This window comes from Sesamum indicum, linkage group LG12 (genome assembly GCF_026168435.1).
Source record: "Sesamum indicum cultivar Baizhima isolate 11 linkage group LG12, ASM2616843v1, whole genome shotgun sequence".
In the NCBI taxonomy this organism is placed as follows: domain Eukaryota; kingdom Viridiplantae; phylum Streptophyta; class Magnoliopsida; order Lamiales; family Pedaliaceae; genus Sesamum; species Sesamum indicum.
Window position 1 is genome coordinate 7,072,525 of NC_142668.1, and position 13,939 is coordinate 7,086,463.

At 32.5% G+C, this 13,939-nt stretch overlaps 1 protein-coding gene across 1 annotated transcript; it reads left to right on the forward strand.

Annotated features, from left to right (window-relative positions):
- Window positions 1-1,339: 1,339 nt before the first annotated feature.
- Window positions 1,340-2,992, forward strand: LOC105178638 (UDP-glycosyltransferase 71E1-like). Its single transcript, XM_011102149.3, has one exon. It carries the CDS (start codon window positions 1,418-1,420, stop codon window positions 2,864-2,866), a length of 1,449 nt encoding a protein of 482 aa, XP_011100451.2. The 5' UTR covers window positions 1,340-1,417; the 3' UTR covers window positions 2,867-2,992.
- Window positions 2,993-13,939: the final 10,947 nt, after the last annotated feature.

The following is a 13,939-nucleotide window of genomic DNA, read 5'->3' on the forward strand; positions in this document are numbered from 1 at the left end:
TACTTTCAGGCACTCTCTTTGAATTCCTTCCTGGATTTTCTTTTAGCCTGGTTCCCACAAACGTTGGAGTGGCATTAGTGTGGAAATCAGCACTTTCTCTCATCGGTTGATCCTGTGGAGGATCATTTGAACATATACTTCCCTCCGGCGGTGGTAGTGCTGGAGTGATTTCATTTGTCTGGATATTGACTAAATTCACAATTTCAAGTTGGGAAAAGGATTCTGCCAATTGTTGTAGATCTGATAGATCCGCTCTTGTTACCTCCATTATTTTATAGATCTGATAGATACGATAATCAAATCTTTTCTGGACTTCGACTTTGGAATCTCCGTGGCCTTCCCCTTCTGGTTTAGAAGAGGTATTGTTCCAAGGGCGTCCCTAATTCGCTCCTATCTAGATCTAGATGTCACAAGGCTCTCCCTTTGGTTTTTCTTCAGATATGTAATTTCTGTCTTCAGATCTGTAAGGCCCTTGTGTAGATCGGGAAGGATCTTAAAGACTTCGTCCAACTTTTGGCTCAAGGATTCTATTTTCATAGGTATATGGAGTAACCTATGTCCATAGTCTTGAACCGTCTTTTGTATCTCCCTCAAATCTTGGGAGATCTTTGATGTATCCGCTCGAGTTCTTTCCAATCAGTCATAATTTTGGAACTGAAATTATGCAGGAATTTACCCGTTCCGCTTCTCCTGGCTGGAATTCTACCATGGACTTCTGTCGAGTGTAGACGCCTCACTGCATTTCCTGGTAGTACTTGTCGAATCTCAAAATTTCTCAGCCATTTTTGCTCTTCTTCTGGCGTGAGAAGTTTTGGATCAATCCTCTTGGGACCATTGTAACACTTGTCAAGAATTTCCATTAGAAATTCTCTTTTTTGTATTTTCAAAATCTGAAAATATTTCCTGTTTTCATAATAACTCGAACTTTCGTTCGGTTCCATTTTCTCTTGGAGAGTCTCCTCCATTAGTGGATAAATAATATCAAAATGTAAAATAATCATATATTTCTTCAATAAACCTAGGCTCTGATACCATTTTTCAAGGCTTGGGTATTAGCACGCAATTAGAGATGAATAAAGACTAAAACAAGTACAAGCGATATGTATATTTCCCACTGTCACGTCCAAGTGGTAATAATTTATTTGGAGAGTGTAATTTAATTAATAATTAATAATTATTTATTATGATTATTCTTTTTAATTATAATAATTAACAACAATTAAATATTACATTTCTTTTAATGTCTTTTTCTCCATGAAAGAAACTTTATTGGGCATCCAGCAAACAATGTTAAAATTGACAGCAAATCCATGACATCACTCCTTGTCCTTTCTAGCTTTTCCAACACCGGTGGCCCTCTCCTTATCCAGGTATTAACCCCCGTAGAGCAAACTTCCGTTTCACAAAGCGAGCGAAAATGAGTGGAAAGACCAAAGCAGAGCTGGTGTTCATTCCTTCTCCCGGAAGAGGGCACCTACTAGCAACAGTGGAGATGGCCAAACTGCTAATCGACAGAGACGAACGCCTCTCCATAACTGTGCTCGTTATGAAGCCCTCTTTCGATCCTAATAGCGGCGCTCATTACTATTCCCCCGAATCAAATTCCAGGATTCGTTTCATAGACATTACAAACATCAACTCCCTGTCGATGTCGATGAGCTCCCCCGTGACCTCTGATGAACAATTCATCGAGAATCATAAGGATCCCGTCAGAAACTCGGTGACTAAAATAGTCCAAGATTTTGGTCCAAACTGTGGGCTAGCCGGATTTGTGATCGACATGATTTGCACTTCCATGATTGACGTGGCCAATGAATTTGACGTTCCGACCTACATGTTTTTCACGTCGGGGGCTTCAGTGCTGGGGCTTGTCTTCCATTTCCAGGGCCTGAGGGATTATCAAAATCAAGACGTGACTGTGTACGAGAACTCAGGCGAGGAGCTGTGCATTCCGTCGTACAAAATCCCTGTCCCTGCCAAGTTATTGCCTGCTATAATGTTTCTTAAGGATGGTGGCAGAATGGTCTTTCTCGATTGCGTCAAGAGATTCAGAGAAGTTAAGGGAATCGTTGTAAACACTTTCCTAGAGTTAGAATCCCAGGCGATGAAGTCCCTTTCGGAGGATGACAACATCCCACCAGTTTACTCGGTCGGACCAATACTTCATTCACACGATGAAAATGATCGCAACCCCAGGTATGAAGAGATCATGAAGTGGCTTGATGAGCAGCCTGATTCGTCAGTGGTCTTTCTCTGCTTCGGAAGCACGGGATGTTTCGATGACGAAAACCAGGTGAAGGAAATCGCGGTGGCGCTCGAAAATAGTGGACACCGATTTTTATGGTCACTGAGGAAGCCTGCCAATGAACACAAATTCCGGACTCCAGGCGAGTACGATAACCTTGAAGAAGTATTACCAGAAGGGTTCCTGGAACGTAATGCGGGCATCGGGAAGGTGATCGGGTGGGCGCCTCAAATTGCCGTTTTGTCCCACCGTGCTGTCGGAGGATTTGTATCACATTGCGGATGGAACTCAACACTGGAAAGCATGTGGTGCGGAGTGCCGATGGCGGTGTGGCCGTTGTCGGCTGAGCAGCAAATGAATGCTTTCCAGTTGGTGAAGGATTTGGGAGTGGCAGTGGAGATAAAGATAGACTATAAGAGGAACTTGATGGGTGGTAGCAATATGACTGTAACAGCTGAGGAGATAGAGAATGGAATCAGGCGCCTGATGCAGCCCCAGAGTGAGATTCGGGTCAATGTTGAAGCAATGAAGTTGAGAAGTAGGATGGCGTTGGTGGAAAATGGATCATCCTTCGACTTCGTTGGACGTTTCATAGAAAATGTAATGAACAATGTGGCATGACGACGTCATAGCAATTAATTTCTTGTGTGCGTTGCTTACCTTTTTCGTTGACTCCTTAGTTTTGAGAAGGGCGTGTCACACAATCATTTGTGTCGTGCACCATAAATAAAAATTTAAATTTGATCATTATTGTTTATTAAATATTTTAGTTGTATGATTTAAATATGAAAGAAAGTAGGAGACAAAAGTTATTAGCTTAGGAAGTTAAAAATTCACGAAAATGTATGGGTGACAAAGTTGGAGGTTAGGAAAAAAATATTAAATAGTAAAATATTTGGTTAATAGTATTACAAATTAAAAATTAAATATTGAAACATTTGGTTACATATTATAGTTTTGCTAATATAGTTACTAATAAAAATGTAATAGGTATACTAAAAATAGTTACTTATTAGGCCATTCAATAAGATATTAACATAGAAATAAGAATTATAGACTTGACACATATTAAAATTAAATCAATCAAAATTATTACTTTAATTTGATGTATAAAGCATGTATAAAAAAATTATTATAGGTTAATACAGTATTTATTTTCTTGTATAGAGATCCGATATAAAATTAAAACTCTGTACTAATTACTGTTACTCCTGAATAATTAATATCACATTGGGAGGTGATATAAAATTAATCCCAAAGTTGCATTAGATGAAAATGATCATTATACCCTTAAAATTTAACTGAATAATCATAGTAATAACAATAACAATAATAATAATAATAATAATAACAATAACAACAACAATAATGATAATAAAATAATAATAATAATAATAATAATAACAACAACAACAACAATAGTAATAATAATAATAATATTTTATTATCTATTAAATTTTGAATCGAGAGCTCAAAGGTAATTTTTCTACCAAACTCATGTGGATACATTAAAGTAAATATTTGATAAAATTTATCATATTAACTACTTATACAGAGCTTTTTTATCTGTCATTTAGTAAATGATAATCCAGTAATTCATTTAATACGATTATCAAAGTAAATAAAGCTTTTTTTTTTTTTTTATAAACTTTTATGAATTATTAATTTTTACTTCGAAAATTATACCGATAATTATATATATACTTTTTTTGCATCTGAGACACAGCTGAGTAGGTCGCCTGATCGGTCCAAACCTCCAGCAGAAACCCAACCCCGACGATAATGCACGGGACAATGCTGATGCTGTTGATGGAGAGCCTAATTTAGATTAGGGATCTTTTTTTTTTTCGTTTAAGTTGAATTAAAATACTATTTAAATTATTATTTATTCTATTTTAGTAATTGTGTCTTTAATATTTAGTTGTATTTTAATTTATTTAAATATTCTAAATTTCATAATTTTTAGAAAATTAATTTTATAAATTAAAATTAAATAAATTATTATAATAAGGAATATTAAAATTAAATTATTCAAAAGTAAAATTAAGAATTTAATTAATAAAAATTTTTAAAAAATATTTAAAACTAAAACAAACAATTTATTAATTAAAAAGAAATACTGAATTTGTAATAGGTTCTTGTAACGGGGATTAGAACTAAAACTTCTACAAAAGGCATAAAAAACCTAGATACGAAAGTCATTCCAGAAATCAATAACCGCGTCCCAAATCCTATTCAAAATCATATTAAATTATAAATATATATATATATATGTATTATAAAATTCGTTCCAAAATATATTACAAATTGCATTCAAATTCAATTTTGTAATATTTGTATATCAATCAATTGTTATAATGGGTTTCTCTTATTATTACGACGTTCCTTTTAAATTTCGAACGACTTTAACGAAGTCGTCACAAAGTTTTTCTAACTTCTCTCCTTTGAATAAGCACTGGACAATTACAAATGCCGTTCTAAAATTTAATAGAACCTTAAAAATAAATTGAATGTCATTACAATTTGTATTCCTTTTTTATCGTGCATGGTCTTCTTAAGGCCAAAATATTTGCCATACTTAGCCATCACCAAAATACTTGTCGTGCTTTCCAACTATAATTAATATTCTGACCTCACCTACTGAAACCAGGGTTAATAGTTTCTAGGTGCCTAATGATTATTTAATACGATTTTTCACTTTTCACTAAGTAATTAGTCATTGCAAGGTTTCATATTTCTTGTAGTGATGCTAACTAAATTTGTATAACGATTAGTGACATCATTGAATTATCTTTCATTTATCTTGAACTATGATATAAAAAATATATACTTCCCTTTTTATAAATTATAATTATATTATTTGCACATGCTGATAAGTAATAATATTCCTTTCAAAATAAGTCAATTTATTCATTTCAAGAGTAAAAATGAAGGCAATATTGCAATTTTTGGCCAATTTGATCCTCTAATTTTTGCGGAGGCAATTTTGATACTGTGTTTTTCAAATGTTCTCAATTTTGGTCCATCAACCCATTTATGACCATTTTGCCCTGATAGTTTTCAGCTAAAAGAAAAAGTTCGAGGACTAATTCATACTATTAAAATTGGGAATCTCAGTCATACAGACCAAGCTTTAAAAGGCTACGTTATGACGATTCCTGCGAGTCAGTTCAGTCGGTCGACTACCTTGCCAGCTAACCAACTAAAACTGAACAGACCACTTACGTCTCCTGCCGATGGAACACGATTGCAGTACTTAGTGCAAGTCTCTATAGGACCCTTAATACCCTGTTTCGAGGTCCTCGACTTGGAACGTTTCAAATCAACCCTTAGGAGTTGGTTTCAAGTTGTCAAACATATGCGCAGCCTAACTCTACAAGTTTCACCTTTTGGTCTGTGGGTATTTCGTTGTGACAGTGAATACCCATTCAATATAAGTGATAAGTACAACGAAACACACTACCAACTTGATGAATTCTTACCGTAACCATCAATTCAATATTATTTAATACAGATTGGCGAATGAAAAACAACCAATCCAATTGACTTTTGGTCACCCATTTCAACATCCCTAACAGATGGGGGCACTCTCCTATAAATACAGGTTTGGTCCTTCCAGACGGGGGACATTTCTCTTACTCTCCAAACTATCCCTTAAGCTCTTTTTAAGTATATTATCACATGTTTTTGCACTTTCACCAACTTTATTCACCATATATAGATTTTCATTCAAATTTACTTAATTTTCCGATTTATTTTATCTTGAATCTAATACTAACTTGGGCGTTGGAGTGCTAACGCCTTTTTGCAGGTCCCCCCTTCGACTCAAATTTTGAACAATAGTTCATATCCATTGGACCCCTGCGTGTTTTCCAAGCATCACTATTTATTTTAAATTTTACTCTGCTTAATAAATTAATATTTTTAATATTTAAAAATAATTTCTAACTCAATTAATCATGTAGAAATATTATTTATCTATTTCTTTTTTTAAGTTGGATATATTTACCATTAATGTCCAAGTAGTTTAGAGGCATTAGAATTTAGAACTCTTAAATAGTCTTATTTTGATAGAATTTTATCTTCTAAAGCTAATTTTGATTTATTGTTTACAATAATACCTAAGAAAATAAAAGTCTTTTCACAATGGGAACAAACACATAAAAAAATTATAGTTTGATATATGGTAAGATTATAAATGAGAATAAAATATATGAATCAAGAAATTATATTTAAACCAACTTAAAATATTATCAACACAATAAAAAATTGATGTGGTGGTGTTACAATGACGCGCAGTCACTTTTATAAAGAAACATAATCATGATTAGTTTTTAAAATTATCTGATCAAGGAAGGCCTCATTTGCAAGAGTTGGTAAAAAGACAAAATATGAACATCTAAAAAAGAAATGGGAGTTGTCAAAATTGATGAATAATTAATAATTGGGTGAAGTTGCAGTTGTAATGTTAGCTGATTTGGACACATAACAAATGCGTCCAAAGTTTAGACTCTACCTTTATTCACACTTGCTACATGTTAAACATTCTGACATCTATACATCATACCTAGCATTTGTTATGTCATAATGCGTCAATGGAATTTCAAATTAATATATATTTATTAGTTAATTACTAGATTTATTTTGTTTATATTTCTTGTTATATTTTTTCAAATTATTATTATTATTTAATTGGAAGAAATTTAATTTAAAAATTTTAATCATTTTTATATAAATATAATTTTATTTTTTAATATGTTATATATATCTATATGCATATATATATATATATATATATATATAATATAGTCTGATTCTATTGATTTTTTCAATTCGATTTAACTAATCGGACTAGTGACTAGTGACTCAATAATTTGATCGATTTGATTCCCGATCTGATTCTGAAAATATTGTTATGTCGTAATGCATCAATGGAATTCCAAAAGGGGCTCGCCGCCAGCCTGTGACTGCAATTATGAAAATTACTTTTGCTCGTTTTGTCTTTTAATTTAATGAGAGGATGGCGAAGAGCAGTGCAATATTAAACAACAACAAACTGCGGAACGATTATGCATATAAGTTATTAAAATATGATCCAAAAAATCTGTAGAACATGCAGTAACAAGATTCAATCAGTTTGAACAGTCCACCTTAGTGATTACATTATGAGATCATGGATAGGGGTGTAACTCCTTGTCAAAATTACCATATGAGAGTGTTCATGTGCCATATGAAGCTAATTTTAAATTCCTTGCTCTCACGTTCAAGAGGTATTTGCTACATATAAACCTAAAGTTGCATCAATAGTTAAGCAACATTATGATTTAATGCCTAAAAAATTTTAGAATTTATTAGTTATTAAAAATAATAAAATATTTTATATAATTATAATTATTAATGCTTTCAAAATTTAAAATTTAAATAAAATATTAATAATATTATAATTGTAAATAATTATTGTAATTGGAAATATTAAACTATAATTTATTATTAAAATGAATTACATATTAATTATAACAAAATAATGCTTAAATTATTAAAAAAAAAGGAAAATTGTTGGATTCATTAGTCGTTAGTTCATGCAATTTTTTTCTTAAGAAAAAAAACATAACCATGACTCGTTCAACTACCGACTTGAAATATATTTATATATATATATATATATATTTGTTTTTAATAATACTAACCGTCATGGCACGACATTCTTACGTTCATATAATAAATAATATTTTATATTTTAAAATATATTATTAATAAAAAATATATATAAATCAATAATCATATTTTTTAAAAATAAAAATAAAAATAAAGAAAGAAAAAAAAAAGATTTTTTTTTGCAACTTCCTGTTCAGTTGACTTGTATTATATAGACAACAATCTTATCATCGTGATTCTCGTGAACTAAACAAATATTATTTCCTGTCGTTGTTACATAATTGTTATATCTATTTTTTAAATATATTTTACTAAGTAATTTATTTAGTGTTTCAAAAAGTAAATATATTCATCCCAAAATATAGAAAATAAAAAATTAACAATTTTCTTAATTCATAAACGATTATTTTTTTTATCCAATTTGTTATGTCATAATGGATCAATAGAATTTCAAACGGGGCTCGTCGCCAGCTTGTGGCTGCAATTATGAAAATTACTTTTTCTCGTTTTGTCTTTTAATTTAATGAGAGGATGGTGTAGAGCAATGCAACGTCAAACAACAGTCAATCGGGGAACGATTATGCATATAAGTTATTCAAATATTTTGATCTAAAATATCTTCAGAGCATGCAGTAATAAGATTCAATCAGTTTGAAGAGTCCACCTTAATAATTACATAACAAGATCATGGATAGGGGTGTAACTCGCACGTTCACAAAACTAGCATGTGAGAGTGTTCATGTGCCAAATGAAGCTAATTAAATTCCTTGCTACAGCTTTCCCTGTGAACAATTTTAAATCTACAGCTAATTTTAATTTTAAATCTTGTCATCGTGATTCTCTTGAACTAAACAAATATTACTTCCTCTTACAGCTTTCCATGTCTAACTGCGTAAAACACTAAACAAATAGCCCGTCAACTTCACGTCTTTATATAGAACTTCGCAAGAACTGCATGTCCTTGTTGAAAGTGGTTCGGTCTCTGGAAAATTTACAATATAAGAAATTACAGAAACTTGTAAATATTACAGGCCTTTCTAATACAAATTACAAGAAGCCTATAGAACAAGAATAAGCATACAAGAAATAAACCGAGGAACAACAATATTCAAGAATGGGGTGACATTAACAGTTTCAGAATGATCGGCTCAGAGGCCTAAGACTCAGGGCCTAGCAAGGCTGAAGGCCACAACCCTGCTTATGGTTGCTCGGATTTCACGGAAGCCACAAAAGTTATACTCAAGAATCCACCAAGGATTTGCCACTAAGGCTTTTGAACAAGAAACCACAAAGGTTTTTCGCCACAGAGGCTTTTAGAAGTTTTTGGGAGGAAGAAGAAAACAATAGTGTTATCAGTTTGTTAACCATGAGCCAGCAAGAACTAGCCATTTAAAGAGGCTGGCTCTTAATGGCTCTTTAGCAGCCATTTCTGGAGAATGAAAGAACACAGAAGACGAAGAACAGGTGAAGGACGCAAAGGGTCGTTTGGAGAAGAGAAGAGAATGAAGACAGCGGATTTAGGGTTCAGAAATGAGGGAGAAGGATTAAATAAGTGAGCTGTCGGGTCAAACTTTTAAGTGGGCCCGGCAGAGCATGAAATCAGATTATGGGCAAGATCAGGGACATACCTAACATTCTTAAGGGTAATTTTTGAACCATTTTCAAAAGTAAGACATGTATCACCATAACCAAGCGCATCACATAATTTTTGGTTTGCCATTGACACAGAACCTAGCCTTTCAGTTTCAAAATTCATCAAAATCTCTTTGTAAGGTGTTATATGAAAAGTACATCCAGAGTCCACAAGCAATTCAAATTTATTTAAAGAATTTTCAACAAAATTTACATCAGATATCATATAAACTTCATCAGTAGTTTCTCTGAAACATTAGCAGATTCATTATTTTGTTGATTCTTTTTAGGTTTCTTACAATCCTTAATAAAGTGACCTCTTCCTCCACAGTTATAACACCTAAAATCCTTTTTGGTGTTTTTCTCTTCATCTCTTTTATTATTGTTATATCTATTTCTAGAGGGACTTCTTCCCCTACTTTTGCTGCGACTTTTACTGTATTTTCTGGACTTAGAATTATTATTATTATTCCTAGTTTTAGGTCTCCCTCTTACAAAATTTACTTCATTATTACTACTACTAGGAGTATTTGTTTTTAAATCCATTTCTTTTGATTTTAAACCACTAATAACAGTTTCTAGAGTCACATTATCACGACCATATTTGATTGTTGCCTTAACAATTTTTATCTCCAGTCAGTTTTATGTCTTGAATTAATTTAGTAAATTCATCAATATTTTCTTCAATATTTTTAGCAAGGTCCAGCTTATATCTAAAAAAAATTTCTAAAAGAAATAATTTACTAGGAAGAGATGTTTCTGTATATAGTTCCTCTAATTTATTCGAAAGTTCTTTAGCAGTGTTTTGTTTTCCTACTTTTCTAATTACAGTATCAGACAGGTTTAAAATAATAGAACTATAAGCATATTCATCATTTTCAAGCCGTTTTTCTTCAGAAACAATTTCAGAGTATTTTCCATCAATAGCTTTAAAGACCTTTTGTTTTATTAAAATGCCTTTCATTTTCTGTTGCCAAATGGTAAAATCAAATTTTTCATCAAATGGTTGAAGATTATATCTTGACATTTTTTTTTTCAGAAAAAAACAACAAGTCACTTATAGATCACAGAGCAATTTCCAGAAAATTCACAGAAAGCAGAGTACCAACAGAAAACGAGTAACAGTATAATATCATAGATTTATAACAGTAAATTGCAGGGGCCTTGACTACCTCTCCACTAGATACCCGACGGCTTCATGAGCCCTGCCAAGGGAGTTTAGCAGTAAGGGTTTGGGGATCTGGGACCGGAAGAATTAAAGGAGTTCAAGAGTTAGAAAGATGTTACTGTGAGTGGCTCCGACAAATTTACAATATAAGAAATTATAGAAACTTGTAAATATTACAGGCCTTTCTAATACAAATTACAAGAAGACTATAGAACAAGAATAAGCATACAAGAAATAAACCGGGGAACAACAATATTCAAGAATGGGGGGACATTAACAGTTTCAGAATGATCGGCTCAGAGGCCTAAGACCCAGGGCCTAGCAAGGCCGAAGGCCACAACCCTGCTTACGGTTGCTCGGATTTCACGGAAGCCACAAAGGCTTATAACCACAAAGGTTATACTCAAGAATCCACCAAGGATTTGCCACTAAGGCTTTTGAACAAGAAACCACAAAGGTCTTTCGCCACAGAGGCTTTTAGAAGTTTTTGGGAGGAAGAAGAAAACAATAGTGTTATCAGTTCGTTAACTATGAGCCAGCAAGAACCAGCCATTTAAAGAGGCTGGCTCTTAATGGCTCTTTAACAGTCATTTCTGGAGAATGAAAGAACACAGAAGACGAAGAACAGGTGAAGGACCCAAAGGGTTGTTTGGAGAAGAGAAGAGAATGAAGACGGCGGATTTAGGGTTCAGAAATGAGGGAGAAGGATTAAATAAGTGAGCTGTCGGGTCAAACTTTTAAGTGGGCCGGGTGGAAGGGTTAGTGAGGTTTGGGCTTTAGTGAATCCGGCCATCCAGTAAGCAGAGCCCAATCATATTGGTTTGCGCCATTTCATTTTATAGTCCTATTTGTTAAACTTCAATGAGTATTATTTTTAATCCAATGAGTATAACTTGTGATTAGTATTTTATTACTATTATATCTTTTTGAATTGATATATATATATATATATATATATATATAATTTTTTTTTCTGACGTCAGTATACTCCTTTCGACCTTAACAGAGAGAGTCAACTGTAGTTCCAAATTTTTTTAAAAGAAAATATAATTTTACTTTTTTTATTTTTTTGAACGGGTCTAAATTTAAATTAACACTATATTGTATATAATAATATGTTGTAGATCTTTGGAGATCTACGCAGCACTTGTATTTAATCACGAGAATCAGGAGGCTGTTCCTCAGTATACTTCCTCTCCAATTTTCGTTGGCTAGAGCACTAAAAGAGAAGAGCAGAATGGCCCCAATGGAAGGAGGGTCCTCACACTATTACTTGAAACGTTTCATTGAAGATGTCATCGATAACATTTTTTCAAATGCTACAGGTATTACTTTTCAAAATTAGAAGCACCCGTCGGTGGTTCTAGCTGTTTTGATCTTTTTTTTATAAATAATTCAATTTTCTTTTGAATTACTTTACCCTCATTATAATAATTTTAATTCGATTTTATCCTTTGAATTGCTATTCTAAAGTTGATGTTGGAATTTCAAATAATTTGAATAATTTATCATTAATAAAAAAATTTAATTTTATATATTTAATATTTTAAAATTTTTGTATTTTAGTTTCTATATTATTGGATATTATTCCTATATCATAGAGAAATATAAATTAAATTGCTATGCTTAATTAAAAAATATATTTTTTTACAATCATGCAAAGTTTATTTTGTGCATGAATGAAAAATTATATATATTACATAGTGAAAACATGTTTGAATTACATTCAGTTTTTCCATTAGTATTCAATGTTCTATAAATGACAAATGCTTATAAAATTAAATATGAGATATACTAATTAAAATAAAATATATTACTTTTTAAGAAAAAAATATTAGTATTATTATCAAAAGACAAGTGAAAATGTTTAGCAAAAATAGTATCTTCTTAGAACATGTGGACAAACATTATCTATTTTTAGTTTTGCTATAACTTTCAACTTGCCTTCTTCTTGCCAGGATCCATGGCTCCCTTCCTTAACCAACGTGATGGTTTTTGGAAGGTGACAAAGACCTTCCTTCTTCACTATTTCACTCGACCCTATAAATAAGAGATGCTATCTCTTTTTTTCGATACCAAAACAGAAATATTTGAAAAAGGGCTGTGTGCTTTTCCTTTCGTGAGAACAGTGAAGCTTGAAGGTCTTTGTGATTGAGAGATCGAGAAATCCGAGTGATTGGGGTTTGTGGTTGGGTTTTTGAGAGATTCCATGGCGTTACCGTGGGTCGGTTTCTCTTGGGTACGGGATTCTTGTGACCGGTTACCCCTTACTGTTGGATCTGGTTGATCTGAGCCTGTTATCTCTATCTGTTTTTGATTTGTTCTTTATTTCGTTAATTTCTGTTCTCACTGTTAATATTATTTCTGTAATATTCAGGTTGTAATTATTAAGGAGTTTCGTACTCCAATCTCTTGTAATAGTTGATTAGGATTGTCCGATATCCAATCTACAAGTTTATTACAATATTTTAAATTTAATTATAACTAAATTATAAGTTGAAATTTGAATATACTAAAATATGAACAAAGTAAATTGAAGTTTTATAAAATACTTGGGCTAAATTATATTAATTAAGAAATTAGATACATAATGAGAATTTTTTAAAAGAATTTAAATAAAACAAAAAAAATATAAGAAAAGATGAGAATTAGTGGGTGGACCATCACCCACCGCCTCACCTTTTCTCTTTAATACAACAATTGCACACCCAAAAGTAAGCACACGTACAGATAACAAGGAGAAAGACAGTTTTCTCTTGCATGAGAGTCTCTTCCCTCACATGAGCGATCCCCCTTCCCTCTTCTTAATTAGGATATTTTTTTTCTTTTTGCGGCGCCCATGCACCCTTCAGACGACAGGACGATTTTATCATTAGCTTTGCTATGTGTCGACGATCTATTCTTGCGTGCTCCCTCCATAATCCCCTTTATTGCTTTTCTTCTTTATTGATTTTGTTTTGTTTAGATTTATTTGTCACACTCCTATATTGCTTCTAGGCTCCCTTATTTCTGCTCTCGATCTATATTTTTGTCCTTTTCTTCCTACTTTCCTTTTCCTGTTACATTACTGCAGTTGTTTACTGCTTTACTAAAGCGTGTCCTGATTTACCTTGATCTTTCTATGGTGGTTGGTGCAATCCTCTGTTCTTGTCTCTCACGACCTGGGTTTTCTCATTTGGCGTTGTATATCATCTTATGCAGGCTGTGTTGAATCAATTAGGTAAAGATTTGGTTCTCAC

Coding starts and splice junctions, on each gene's coding strand:
- LOC105178638 (XM_011102149.3), top strand. CDS start 1,418: ATGAGTGGAAAGACCAAAGCAGAGCTGGTGTTCATTCCTTCTCCCGGA.